The sequence below is a fragment of the Athene noctua genome, chromosome 5 (assembly GCF_965140245.1).
Source record: "Athene noctua chromosome 5, bAthNoc1.hap1.1, whole genome shotgun sequence".
Classification (NCBI taxonomy): domain Eukaryota; kingdom Metazoa; phylum Chordata; class Aves; order Strigiformes; family Strigidae; genus Athene; species Athene noctua.
Window position 1 is genome coordinate 26,622,537 of NC_134041.1, and position 14,821 is coordinate 26,637,357.

The 14,821-nt window shown below is 43.2% G+C and overlaps 1 protein-coding gene across 1 annotated transcript in view; it reads right to left on the bottom strand.

Moving 5' to 3' along the window:
• LOC141961000 (ral guanine nucleotide dissociation stimulator-like 1) overlaps window positions 1-14,821 on the bottom strand; it is a 48,990-nt gene that overhangs the window by 30,853 nt on the left and 3,316 nt on the right. The window contains exons 3-4 of the mRNA XM_074907443.1: window positions 9,776-9,981; window positions 3,231-3,308 (exon numbers count right to left, since the gene is read on the bottom strand). Of these exons, the coding sequence (XP_074763544.1) occupies window positions 3,231-3,308; window positions 9,776-9,981 (284 nt within the window). The remainder of the gene's footprint in view (window positions 1-3,230; window positions 3,309-9,775; window positions 9,982-14,821) is intronic.

Below are 14,821 nucleotides of genomic sequence, written 5' to 3' on the forward strand. Positions count from 1 at the left end.
CTTAGGAAGCAAGACACTCTCACGACACACTGTCACTTGGCAAGTCAGCTCCTCTTTAAAGTTACTAGCACCCCCACAAACTTGCTGTCCTTTCGTATTTTATTCTTCAAAGATACCTGTGCCCGAAACATAGAATCCAAAACTGAGGGTATAGGAAGAATTACCCGTTCAGAAGAATGAATTCCTCAACAGTTTTACATTCTTGGATACGTGCACTGTCAATTTGTATTGCTCCCCGTGCTCTATGTCAGAATTAGTACAGACTGAGAGGTAAAGCTCACGGTAGTAAATCTAACTGTACGGTCTGCTCCCCAGGGTGGCTGCTCTTTCCTCGTCTGACTTCTTACCTGGCTGCAAAGTTACTGCACTTGAGCAACCACAGCTATTATCACAATCACAGCAGGACTGGCACTTAGGCATTTCAACATCGCTATTAATTGAGCCACATAACGTCCCTACAAAGCAAGTAGGATCATACCCCTTTCCTGACACAAAAGAAAAGCACAGATGGCTTATCCGTGCCTTGTTCCTTACCTACCTAAGCGGGAGAGCCAAAATCAAAAGCTAGGAGTTCTTACGCTACTCCTCTGTTCTGATTACTATAGGCCAGAACAACTGATTCTGTACATCATGGAGTCATAAGTGCTGCTGCGGGCACGAGGGGTGGTGACTTACAGGTATTGCTGTCAGGGAAAGCGGGGGAAGATGTTCAGGAAAGAAGAAACCATCTTCTAGAGAAGCCGATCTCATGAGCTCCACTGCCATCAGAAAAACAGCTGAGATGACCAAGTGACAACAGCCCTGGTTTGCAGCAGGTCCTATCCACTTCACCAAACGCTTAGGGCCGCGCTCTGTAGTTAGCTGTGAGAGCTTAGCCCTCCAATGGCCGTATTTTTCACATCTACAGAAACCTTCCCTGATACCTGTTCCAATAACCCCACTTCACAAAACCCTCGTGCAATAACGGTATCCCACACTCCCACTGATATTCCATGAAGGGCCATGCTCTCAGTAAAAACCTCTGACCACAAGCATCCAGCCAGACACACTGATGTGTCAGCTCAAAGAACATCTGTACTCTGTGCTCCTGACAACCAGGCACTTGGCTTTTAAAGTTCAAATCCTCAAAAAGACAGATATAGTGGCTCAGGTCTATCCTGTTAATAGCTGCAAAATGGACAAGCATACCAGGAGGACCTCTCCTTCCTCAAGTTACGAGATCACGAGAGGAGTTCAAATATGAACACAGATTTCACATGTAGACAATGAGCTCCCACAAGGCTCTCAAACGAGGCTGTGCCACAAGCGCACTCAAGCCCTGGCACGGGACTTGCAGGTCTATTCTGAGATACATAAACACACTGAGTGTTCTCCATCTCATAACCAAGCTCCTTTGGGTCCATGACACGGCAGTTGGGGGACTAATCCCAACCTGATTTACACTGGTGAAATTATTCTCCTCATCCCCAGTACAAATGCTTCATCTATTCTGCAGGAAGGGTACTGCTGTAGCTCATATTCTGTGCCTGGACTGACTGGGAAAGGGGAAAGTCAAATGGGTTGCCCAAAGCTGGAAGAGACCCTGGAGCTCATTTTGCATGGCAGTGTGGGAACCTGCTGGCTGCCTACTACTGCCTCTACCCATTACAGAACACTGCCTTCTTGGTGCTTGTGATGAATTTTTAACTACCAGCTGTTCTTTGATGACTTCTCATGGCAAAGGGGAGGAAAATACTGATAGCTCTCTGTCACAGCAGCCAGGAAAAAAAATCAGAGAATTGAGCTCCCACGTTGAGTCTCATGGGGCAAGAGGAACAGCCCAAATCAGTAGAGCTTCTAGCTTGCTGTCCTTGCTAAGTGCTAAAAAAAACCAAACCTAACAAGCGATAACATGTGTTTCTAACTAAAGCCTCGGAGAGTCCTGTGTCATTTACAGACATTAATTAAGCTCTACATCTCTTCTTGTCAGAGACAGCTACTGAAATGCTCACAGCCAAGGAGCTTTTACCAATTTATCTCTGGTGCTTAAGCAAAACAGTTGCTGCGTGAGTGACGGAAGGCAAAGCGACCTCACTGTCCAACCAATCCATTCAGACAACGGAGGACAGGAAGGTGTTCAGTATGTTAACGGCACAGTTCTGGACTGGGGATGCTTGAACCCTTTTAAGCCAGACTCAAAACCCCCCTAATCCCAACACACAAGCCATCAGAAAAGCAGGGAGGTAAGCAGTGGGAAGACCACGCTCGGTATTGTAGAACAGAATTGAATCGACAGTCTGCCTGAATCTCAGGAATTAAAACAGTGCAGCGTATTTCTCAGTCTTGATGGGACTGTGTGACATGTGGACATGACAGAAGAGTTCCACATTTTTCTTCCACCTCAAAACAAAAGGAAGCTAAAGGCTTCTTCTTCAGTGACGCCTTGAGAAGTCAGTGCACTGATAAAAAAAACTAAGGTCTTCTTAACTGGTGGAAGCTGAGACATTCATAGAAAAACAATCCTCAGTAACGCTGACAAGAATAGAGCATCTTCATACTGTAATCAAATATAACGTTGCAGCTACTCTTCACCACCACAATGCATGCAAACCACAGATCACACCGCTGTCAAAGAACAAATGCTGAAGACCTAAGGCACATTTTTACACCCGACATCTACAGATAAAATCCACGTTCATATGGTGCTAGGAGGATAAGAAAACCCCTTTTTCACCCCTTTAACTGCACTTCAAAACAGCTTTGCTCTTTTTCTTGCAAATTCGGATGACTTCAGAATCTAAATCTCACTCTAAAAGCAACACTGTAAATCACAGGGGCACTAGTGGCAAAGAAACACGCATACACACGCTGCCTGAAACAACCCCAGCTTCGGTCTGCAGACACTGCTGTCATGCACAATGAAATCAGTCACGAGCCATAACCATTTACCACCAAAAAAGTGCAGGGGAAACAAACACTCCTCCTTTGTTGAATCAACTAACTCTTGGCCTAGATGTGTTCGTCTCATGTTGAATTCTGAGACAATTTCCCTGACAGAAAGATCTCTGCGTTATAGGGCTGGATATCTTACCAGACCGGTGATATGTGGCCTTTACACAAGCCTCTTTAAGCAAGCCAACAGTGCTCTGAAATTTCAAAGGAAGCAACATCTATGCTGCCCACAGCCTCCCCCAGTACCGAATCCTGACTGGGGCTTCCTGTGCAAAATAACAGTGAAGAAACACACTTACGTCCCCAGGACTGGTTTGGATTCAGAGGAATCCTGGCTTACATCTTCTTCACAGCCTGAGGGCTCTGGGTTTCCGCACCTGAAAAAATGAGACGGGTGTTTAGAGGAACTCCTACTGAATAAAAGCAAAATCCTAAATAGCATAATTCATATACAAGTCTCATCAACAACTAAAAAGCTCAAACTACAAATATGGAATCTAACACTTGGGCAAAACTAAGGAGCTTGAAGATTATTTCACTTAGGAGGAAACAAGTCCTCAAGAGACAGACAGTTCACTTACATGAAGCAGCCTGCACACAGGAGGAATCAACCAAAACATTTTCCTTGCTCACAGGTCCAAGACCCTTTCTGCCTGTTTGCACTCCATCCTTGCCCAGAGCAATATTCCAGGGCGCAATGAGGCTGCAACACAACCACTTTCTCCAACGCAGCTTCTCTTTCTCTAGTAGTTGCCATTTCTTCCTACTCCAAGAGGGATTTCCCACAAAGTTCTCGAGGTGACAAGTGCCCACTTGTGCCAAAACTACTGACACACTTGTCACGAGTGGGAAGGGCCCACGGCACTCTGAAAATTACCACTGGGAAAGAGGAAACCATGGGCACGACTCCAAAAGTGCAAAGCAAAATCTCTCACCTACACAGGCAGCGCATGTGCCTCGAAGGCAGGATTATGCCCTTCATTCTCAACGGCAGTGCCCCCTGTTTCAGACATACAGCTCCATAACGGAGTTCATGGTTCCTTACAGCCAGCTTTCATGAATGAAAGCGGACAATTACGCACAGTCCAGAATAAGGCAAGCTGATTTTACGCATTCTGTGCCCAACTAAGGGTGTCAGGCACCTGAAATTAATCTGAACAGTCAGAGGAGAGTAAGTGCATCTTTAAGTGCTTGTGCTACAACATCCTCGTAACATCAGATAGAGAACACCTAGCGGGCTGCCAGTTTGTGTCCAGGATGTTAAGAGTTCTGACATGAACCAAGTCATCCAAAATGTTTCAAAGGACAAAAAGAAGAGGTGGAAGTATCAGTCTAAGGCTTCACACGCAAGAATCCCAGGTCTGTACAGATAGCGTTTGCAATTCAAAGAAAAATTCCATTCAATTCAACTCACTATTTATTTATTCCAACTTTTTCTGTTAAAAACGTGTCTTTTATAAAAGTCAGTAAAATAAATCATACACAAAATATTACTGGCTAAAAGGGACAATCTATATGCACACAGCTATTGGCTCCTCTGATAAATCTGTGCCTCTTTGGCAATTTACAGGCTTAGGAAGCAAGACACTCTCACGACACACTGTCACTTGGCAAGTCAGCTCCTCTTTAAAGTTACTAGCACCCCCACAAACTTGCTGTCCTTTCGTATTTTATTCTTCAAAGATACCTGTGCCCGAAACATAGAATCCAAAACTGAGGGTATAGGAAGAATTACCCGTTCAGAAGAATGAATTCCTCAACAGTTTTACATTCTTGGATACGTGCACTGTCAATTTGTATTGCTCCCCGTGCTCTATGTCAGAATTAGTACAGACTGAGAGGTAAAGCTCACGGTAGTAAATCTAACTGTACGGTCTGCTCCCCAGGGTGGCTGCTCTTTCCTCGTCTGACTTCTTACCTGGCTGCAAAGTTACTGCACTTGAGCAACCACAGCTATTATCACAATCACAGCAGGACTGGCACTTAGGCATTTCAACATCGCTATTAATTGAGCCACATAACGTCCCTACAAAGCAAGTAGGATCATACCCCTTTCCTGACACAAAAGAAAAGCACAGATGGCTTATCCGTGCCTTGTTCCTTACCTACCTAAGCGGGAGAGCCAAAATCAAAAGCTAGGAGTTCTTACGCTACTCCTCTGTTCTGATTACTATAGGCCAGAACAACTGATTCTGTACATCATGGAGTCATAAGTGCTGCTGCGGGCACGAGGGGTGGTGACTTACAGGTATTGCTGTCAGGGAAAGCGGGGGAAGATGTTCAGGAAAGAAGAAACCGTCTTCTAGAGAAGCCGATCTCATGAGCTCCACTGCCATCAGAAAAACAGCTGAGATGACCAAGTGACAACAGCCCTGGTTTGCAGCAGGTCCTATCCACTTCACCAAACGCTTAGGGCCGCGCTCTGTAGTTAGCTGTGAGAGCTTAGCCCTCCAATGGCCGTATTTTTCACATCTACAGAAACCTTCCCTGATACCTGTTCCAATAACCCCACTTCACAAAACCCTCGTGCAATAACGGTATCCCACACTCCCACTGATATTCCATGAAGGGCCATGCTCTCAGTAAAAACCTCTGACCACAAGCATCCAGCCAGACACACTGATGTGTCAGCTCAAAGAACATCTGTACTCTGTGCTCCTGACAACCAGGCACTTGGCTTTTAAAGTTCAAATCCTCAAAAAGACAGATATAGTGGCTCAGGTCTATCCTGTTAATAGCTGCAAAATGGACAAGCATACCAGGAGGACCTCTCCTTCCTCAAGTTACGAGATCACGAGAGGAGTTCAAATATGAACACAGATTTCACATGTAGACAATGAGCTCCCACAAGGCTCTCAAACGAGGCTGTGCCACAAGCGCACTCAAGCCCTGGCACGGGACTTGCAGGTCTATTCTGAGATACATAAACACACTGAGTGTTCTCCATCTCATAACCAAGCTCCTTTGGGTCCATGACACGGCAGTTGGGGGACTAATCCCAACCTGATTTACACTGGTGAAATTATTCTCCTCATCCCCAGTACAAATGCTTCATCTATTCTGCAGGAAGGGTACTGCTGTAGCTCATATTCTGTGCCTGGACTGACTGGGAAAGGGGAAAGTCAAATGGGTTGCCCAAAGCTGGAAGAGACCCTGGAGCTCATTTTGCATGGCAGTGTGGGAACCTGCTGGCTGCCTACTACTGCCTCTACCCATTACAGAACACTGCCTTCTTGGTGCTTGTGATGAATTTTTAACTACCAGCTGTTCTTTGATGACTTCTCATGGCAAAGGGGAGGAAAATACTGATAGCTCTCTGTCACAGCAGCCAGGAAAAAAAATCAGAGAATTGAGCTCCCACGTTGAGTCTCATGGGGCAAGAGGAACAGCCCAAATCAGTAGAGCTTCTAGCTTGCTGTCCTTGCTAAGTGCTAAAAAAACCCAAACCTAACAAGCGATAACATGTGTTTCTAACTAAAGCCTCGGAGAGTCCTGTGTCATTTACAGACATTAATTAAGCTCTACATCTCTTCTTGTCAGAGACAGCTACTGAAATGCTCACAGCCAAGGAGCTTTTACCAATTTATCTCTGGTGCTTAAGCAAAACAGTTGCTGCGTGAGTGACGGAAGGCAAAGCGACCTCACTGTCCAACCAATCCATTCAGACAACGGAGGACAGGAAGGTGTTCAGTATGTTAACGGCACAGTTCTGGACTGGGGATGCTTGAACCCTTTTAAGCCAGACTCAAAACCCCCCTAATCCCAACACACAAGCCATCAGAAAAGCAGGGAGGTAAGCAGTGGGAAGACCACGCTCGGTATTGTAGAACAGAATTGAATCGACAGTCTGCCTGAATCTCAGGAATTAAAACAGTGCAGCGTATTTCTCAGTCTTGATGGGACTGTGTGACATGTGGACATGACAGAAGAGTTCCACATTTTTCTTCCACCTCAAAACAAAAGGAAGCTAAAGGCTTCTTCTTCAGTGACGCCTTGAGAAGTCAGTGCACTGATAAAAAAAACTAAGGTCTTCTTAACTGGTGGAAGCTGAGACATTCATAGAAAAACAATCCTCAGTAACGCTGACAAGAATAGAGCATCTTCATACTGTAATCAAATATAACGTTGCAGCTACTCTTCACCACCACAATGCATGCAAACCACAGATCACACCGCTGTCAAAGAACAAATGCTGAAGACCTAAGGCACATTTTTACACCCGACATCTACAGATAAAATCCACGTTCATATGGTGCTAGGAGGATAAGAAAACCCCTTTTTCACCCCTTTAACTGCACTTCAAAACAGCTTTGCTCTTTTTCTTGCAAATTCGGATGACTTCAGAATCTAAATCTCACTCTAAAAGCAACACTGTAGATCACAGGGGCACTAGTGGCAAAGAAACACGCATACACACGCTGCCTGAAACAACCCCAGCTTCGGTCTGCAGACACTGCTGTCATGCACAATGAAATCAGTCACGAGCCATAACCATTTACCACCAAAAAAGTGCAGGGGAAACAAACACTCCTCCTTTGTTGAATCAACTAACTCTTGGCCTAGATGTGTTCGTCTCATGTTGAATTCTGAGACAATTTCCCTGACAGAAAGATCTCTGCGTTATAGGGCTGGATATCTTACCAGACCGGTGATATGTGGCCTTTACACAAGCCTCTTTAAGCAAGCCAACAGTGCTCTGAAATTTCAAAGGAAGCAACATCTATGCTGCCCACAGCCTCCCCCAGTACCGAATCCTGACTGGGGCTTCCTGTGCAAAATAACAGTGAAGAAACACACTTACGTCCCCAGGACTGGTTTGGATTCAGAGGAATCCTGGCTTACATCCTCTTCACAGCTTGAGGGCTCTGGGTTTCCGCACCTGAAAAAATGAGACGGGTGTTTAGAGGAACTCCTACTGAATAAAAGCAAAATCCTAAATAGCATAATTCATACACAAGTCTCATCAACAACTAAAAAGCTCAAACTACAAATATGGAATCTAACACTTGGGCAAAACTAAGGAGCTTGAAGATTATTTCACTTAGGAGGAAACAAGTCCTCAAGAGACAGACAGTTCACTTACATGAAGCAGCCTGCACACAGGAGGAATCAACCAAAACATTTTCCTTGCTCACAGGTCCAAGACCCTTTCTGCCTGTTTGCACTCCATCCTTGCCCAGAGCAATATTCCAGGGCGCAATGAGGCTGCAACACAACCACTTTCTCCAACGCAGCTTCTCTTTCTCTAGTAGTTGCCATTTCTTCCTACTCCAAGAGGGATTTCTCACAAAGTTCTTGAGGTGACAAGTGCCCACTTGTGCCAAAACTACTGACACACTTGTCACGAGTGGGAAGGGCCCACGGCACTCTGAAAATTACCACTGGGAAAGAGGAAACCATGGGCACGACTCCAAAAGTGCAAAGCAAAATCTCTCACCTACACAGGCAGCGCATGTGCCTCGAAGGCAGGATTATGCCCTTCATTCTCAACGGCAGTGCCCCCTGTTTCAGACATACAGCTCCATAACGGAGTTCATGGTTCCTTACAGCCAGCTTTCATGAATGAAAGCGGACAATTACGCACAGTCCAGAATAAGGCAAGCTGATTTTACGCATTCTGTGCCCAACTAAGGGTGTCAGGCACCTGAAATTAATCTGAACAGTCAGAGGAGAGTAAGTGCATCTTTAAGTGCTTGTGCTACAACATCCTCGTAACATCAGGTAGAGAACACCTAGCGGGCTGCCAGTTTGTGTCCAGGAGGTTCATGTCAGAACTCTTAACAAAGTCATCCAAAATGTTTCAAAGGACAAAAAGAAGAGGTGGAAGTATCAGTCTAAGGCTTCACATGCAAGAATCCCAGGTCTGTACAGATAGCGTTTGCAATTCAAAGAAAAATTCCATTCAATTCAACTCACTATTTATTTATTCCAACTTTTTCTGTTAAAAATGTGTCTTTTATAAAAGTCAGTAAAATAAATCATACACAAAATGTTACTGGCTAAAAGGGACAATCTATATGCACACAGCTATTGGCTCCTCTGATAAATCTGTGCCTCTCTGGCAATTTACAGGCTTAGGAAGCAAGACACTCTCACGACACACTGTCACTTGGCAAGTCAGCTCCTCTTTAAAGTAAATATAATCTACACAAACTTGACTGGGAAAATGCAGTAAATATTCTCCTCCCAAAATAAGATCACCTCCGATCTAATCATGTCCCAATTAGAATTCAGTGTGAGAAAACTAATCTTGTGGGTTCTAAGCATTTATACAGATACAGCAGATGTGATTTAACAGTCTTACCCTAAGCTATTCCTAGAATATCATCCAGTTCTTCTGCTGTCTGCAAATACTTATGACTGCATGTTCACGTGAAGTACTAGAAGGGGACATTGAATTCTTTCTTATGTTTGTACAATCCCTGTCTCAAATCAGCAGCTCCCAAACAGGAGAGTGTAGGTCCAAAAATATCAGTATCCAGAAAAACATACTAATCTATTCTAGGTATGACTTTGCAGCCCATGCATTCTTTTTTTTTTTTTGAGGGGTGGGTAGAGGGAAGCTGTACTAATTTTCTTGCGTTGGTCCTAGTTTGGATCCTTAGCAGTCAGACACGGCACACTTTTGCTGCCTGATGACTACGCTTTAATGACAGCTGGGATGTGGGCAGCATGCATTTACACATTTTATCTTTATGCTGAAATTCTGAATTTTGCAGGACTCTTGATATCTTTCCATTGGGTTATTAAGTCCATGTCCTCTAAAAGTAATGGGAGAAATTGCTGAGCACATCCCCCTATCATGTAAATGATGGCTCAGTTCCCACTGTATACTGGCTCTTACCTCTCAAGAATTTCCAGTACTTCCTTAGCAGAAGCAAAGGCACGGTATGTAGACAGAAATATACTGGTGTAGGTGAAATCCCTGTCTCCAAAAGCTGTCAGAAGATTCTTCACAAGTCTGTCCAGAGTCCCAGCTTTTATTGTCCGGATTTTGCAGGTTTCATACTGGCTGACAGTATGTTCTGGAGGGAACTCGTCCCCTCCAGCCTACAAAGTTGAAACAAAACAATCACAAAAATCAGACAGAAGCCAGATCCCGGACACAGCTTTCACAATGAAACAAAGATTAAATTCCATCTTTCACCTCAATACTCCATCTTTAGTTACTACGTGATTTTGTCACTTTTGGCTAAATGAACACCAAATGCCGTATCGAATAGCAGAGGTTTTCAGTAAGTTTATCTTGAAGATAACTTCTACGCTCCACACAATCTTTTACAGTCCAACTGCTATTAAGTTGGCTTATGATCCCATCAGATATTATCATCTAAAAGAAAATCCATCACACCACAAATAATATTATTACTGGGAGGAACAATAGTGGTAACTCAGTGCCCCATTAACTTCTGAATAAACATGAAAACTGACCACAACTTTGGCATCAGCACTTGTGATTCCCTTTCTGAAAATACCAACTTTGGGTTGCCACACAGAACCCAAGGTCATGAACACATCTGGATGTGAAACATTTCATGATACTTTTGCAAGGAGGGTGCCAACGTCATCTTGCAAACTTACCATTAGAACATTTCCATCTTCTCTTACAGTTTTCATTTGGCACAAGATTTGTCAACAAATTTAGGGTTTGGTGTTGGGGGGAGGGGCTTAGACAGCATTTGGTTGTCATGCTTACAGACTGGTTTAAGTCTGAAATAACTAGAAACATTCCCTTCAATTCTGCCATTATTTAGAGGACGGTTCAGAAAATTATTTTTGTGACTACTTTAAATACTGATTTGTTAAGTATGTGGGATAAAAACTTTAAAATGAGATTATAAATCAAATACATCAACAAGAGCAATCAAACAGAAGATTTCCCTCTACCTCTTGAGTTGACTGTCTCTGGGAAGGAATGTTCAGATCACTAACCTAAGAAAGGCCGAACTACAGAGGCAGCATGGGGAGGTGTACAGTTCTCTTTCTGTTGCTGCTGTTTAATGGGGACCAAACTGACTGATGGACTGCATCCTCAGCTTGAGGAAAACATGCCGTGACACACCTGCTCTTTTACCTCAGTCACAGTTACATGACGTGCATAATCACATATCACCAGCACTAATGGAACTCCAGTAACAAAAAAGTAATTTTCCTTGAGAGAAAGAAATGGCTTGAGCCCATTCGAGTGTCCGCAACCATGAGTGAAATGAAAAATCCTGTCAAAAATCCCCAGACATCACTATGATTTATGTTAATAAACTATTGGAAGATCATCTGAACGAATGAAATACCTTTTTGAAGTAGTTACTTTTATTCACTTCCACTGACTTTAGAAAGTCAAATCCTAGCTAGGATTAATGGCATTATGCAAAGGAGAAATCAAGCCGTCATGAAATATTTCAAGGGGGGGGGGAGGGAATCTTAAATCTTCTTAGGTTAGATTAGATATATCAGTAGAAGAATACTACAGGAAACAAACTTGCACTGGACATGAACACACAACACTCTAGTACTTAGTCTTTGCATCATCAAGTCTCCTGCAACCTCAGGATAAAAACTAAGGAGTTCAACCATTTTCATCGCAGCATTATTCCGCTGCAGATTTCCTCCTTACATACTCACCCACAGCATGTCTTCAGCTGGGACTGCTGTGATGGTTCTCTTCGGAATCACAGCCTCCCCTCCTAGTAAGAGCTTCTGCTGTATCATGAGATCACGCAGTAACAGCATATCATTAGGTCACATTTCACAGCCTTACAGTAACGGTTTATAATTTAACAGCTCTTCTGAGTTTGGAATATCGAGTCGGTTATTTGTACAGACTGAGAGGCTCCCCTAAGTAACAAGACAATCCATATTCTGAGTTTCTCCATGGTTCCTTGACGTGTCTCAAATTCATCCCGACCAACCACCACCAGGACTGAATATGAAGTTCATGGACAGTTTGACCAGACGTTTTGCTCCAGAAACTGCCTGCTAAGGTATGAGTTAGAAACAACAAGGCTAACGATATTCCAACATTAACACAACACCTTGGGACTAGACTGAGGACATGAAGACGGCATCTTAATGACTTAGAGTCACTACCAACTCTGGCTTGGTATATTGACAAAAGCACAAAGAAAAAAGTTAACCTATTCATAAAATAATTAGGAACGGATCACCCATCCACTTCATATTTACATCACGACCTTCCATTGCTTTTGAATTATTTACAATAGACACCCTTTTTTGTTTAAAACAAGATAGAGGTCTTTAATATTAGTCTAAAGCCCTGCTACTCTGGCACGAGGACATCTCATTTCCCAGCTTAAACAAGGTCCAACAAACTCTTACTGCTACATTAAAATACAACCTCCTGTATTAAAAAACAAAAACAAAACCCCAAAACCAAAACCAAACAAACAGACCAGACAGGAAAAGAAAAATCAGGAATAACAGCAGTATCCCACAGTGTTCTGGGCTTTCTAACAAGAAGTGGGCCCAGGCACAGATTTTTGGCAGAAAAGTGCCTCTGTGTCTGTAGGAAGGCCTGGAAGAGCCAGGATCATCTTGCACCATCAAGACACAAAGACCTGTCAACAGCCTGTAAAGAGTATAGATGCAGTAGGTAAGCAGAGGCCCTAGGAGACTTGCAGCCACATCTCAACTGCAAAATGGCACCATTTCACCCTGAGTTTAAGCCACTGAAAGAAGCCATTCCCAGAGGCCCTTTTCTGTCCACCTGCTGCAGCCAAGTGGGCTGGGAAAGTGGTCCAGCCAAAACAGAGCCCTTTATTTCACCTCGTAGGCTCAGGTTTAACCCGCACAAGTTCACCCCACGGCTGCAGAAACACACAGGCTGATGCAGGGAACACAAGCTTGGGTGCAAGCTGTAAGAATTTCTGGAAGCACTGTGGGTTTACATCTGCTCAAACAGACTGGCAACTTGGGCTTGTGTCATGAACCCATTCATACCTCTTATAAATAGACAAGGCAACACACAGTACTACTGCACCAAACCCCACTGTTACCCCAAACGCAACCCCACAGGGAATGAGTGAAATTACACCAGAATAACTTGAAAAACTTTGTTCCGTGGATCTCATGGCTGATATAAAGGTGTATAATCTGTTATACACCTGACTTAAAGGTACATATAGAATTATATATGGCATCACCATTACAGAAACACTATAAGAATACTGTTTGTTATTGGTGCTATACATCGCCCGCCTCCATTCAAATTTTCCCGAAGCAAAACTTGCTCAGGAGAAAAAAAACCACTACATTTTCTTGCTGACTTTTCATCGTACAATTAAAATAGACTTTTGACAATAACCACTTATACAATGCAACCACTTTCAAACAGGGAAGAACGCCTGCACCACCGTATTTAACTATTAATTTTCTATCCAGCAGATTGTCCAAACCATGATGTACTGATTTACGGCCATATTCTACTCAGCGTGTGTAAAGGCGTCTCATTCACTAAGGTGAATGTGTACCAAACAAGGGCTGAATCTGCTCCCAAGTACGATACGCGCACAAATTTCTCTGCTAATTGCAACACTGCAACTTCCCCAAGATATCATACTGGGAGAAAGTTAAAAAAAAAATAAAAACAAACCCCACACCAAAAACCAAAGCAAACCAAAAAACCAACACCAAACCCTGAAAATCTAAAACTGAGTTTGTCAGCAAAACATTAAACTGCTAGAAATCATTTTAAGAGACTTGTAGGGATTGTTCGTGCTTATATTATTTCACATATTAAAGCTGCAGCAGCAGCTCCTCTTCAACAGGTACTTAAAAATATTTTATCATCCCTAATTTTTTTCAGTGATTTCAAGATTCAAGATGAGCAGATTTTCAAACAGTTTAAGCCCACAGCTTTTTTAAATCAGAGCAGTTATCTTCATGAGATCCCTGTCTCCTACCCACCTAAATCACACCTTCCCCACGCCAAATACAGGCACCGCTGCTGTTCTCCAGCCATACAACAGCATTTCTGACTTGATCGATGAATTAAAACTTCTTGCTGCTTGACTATCATTTCTTACACCCGTTCCTTGGTAGTTTGGGGCTGGACACTACCAGATGCCCAGCATGGGCACATTAAGCTCTCGGAGACAAAGCTTGAAGACATGAAAAAGCCCCACGCGCCATCATTACCATCAACCTCTAGGTTGACCTTTGTCATCCTTATAGAAAACAGGTAAAAATTCATTTGGTTTTTTGGGTTATATATAGATTAATTTTAATTCCTATCTCATTCTCTCTAGGAAGCAGACTTATTCTTTTGTTGTTCTCATATGGCTGACAAAACTTGATCTGTTTGTGTTCACTTCCTTTGTGAGGCTTGACTTCACCAACTCTTAGTTTAACTCTTAGATACAGCTTTCTCTGCTGACAAGAGCTTTTCTCTATTTCTCAAAGTCTAACTCCTAAAAAAAAAAAATAAAATCTTTCTTAGATCATTATTCATGCACCCTGGTCTGAAAGGTTTTTTCCCTTATTCAAACTAGAAGTCAAGGTAGTGTTTGCAGTTTGGTCTCTCCAACTTCCAAGCTCATACATTCAACTATCTGAACTTCCTACCTTACTTGACTTCACCAAACACATTCCACAGTTTCCAAGTGTGCCACTGTAAAGCTAAGCATCTCACAGACCTACTCTACTTACCTTTCTACAGAACTTAAGGCAAATCGCACTGACACAGCATCACCTCATACTGGATGAAAGAACTGGCCGGCACTAGTATCTACTGCCTTGGTACAATTCTGGCCAGTTGCTGAGAACATTCCTCTAACCAGGTAGCCTTAAACTACCCCCTCACTTGCCTCTTTGCTATTTACATGGTCAATCATTTTCTTCCTGCCTTACTGTCTTACCCCATTCCTTCTTTTCT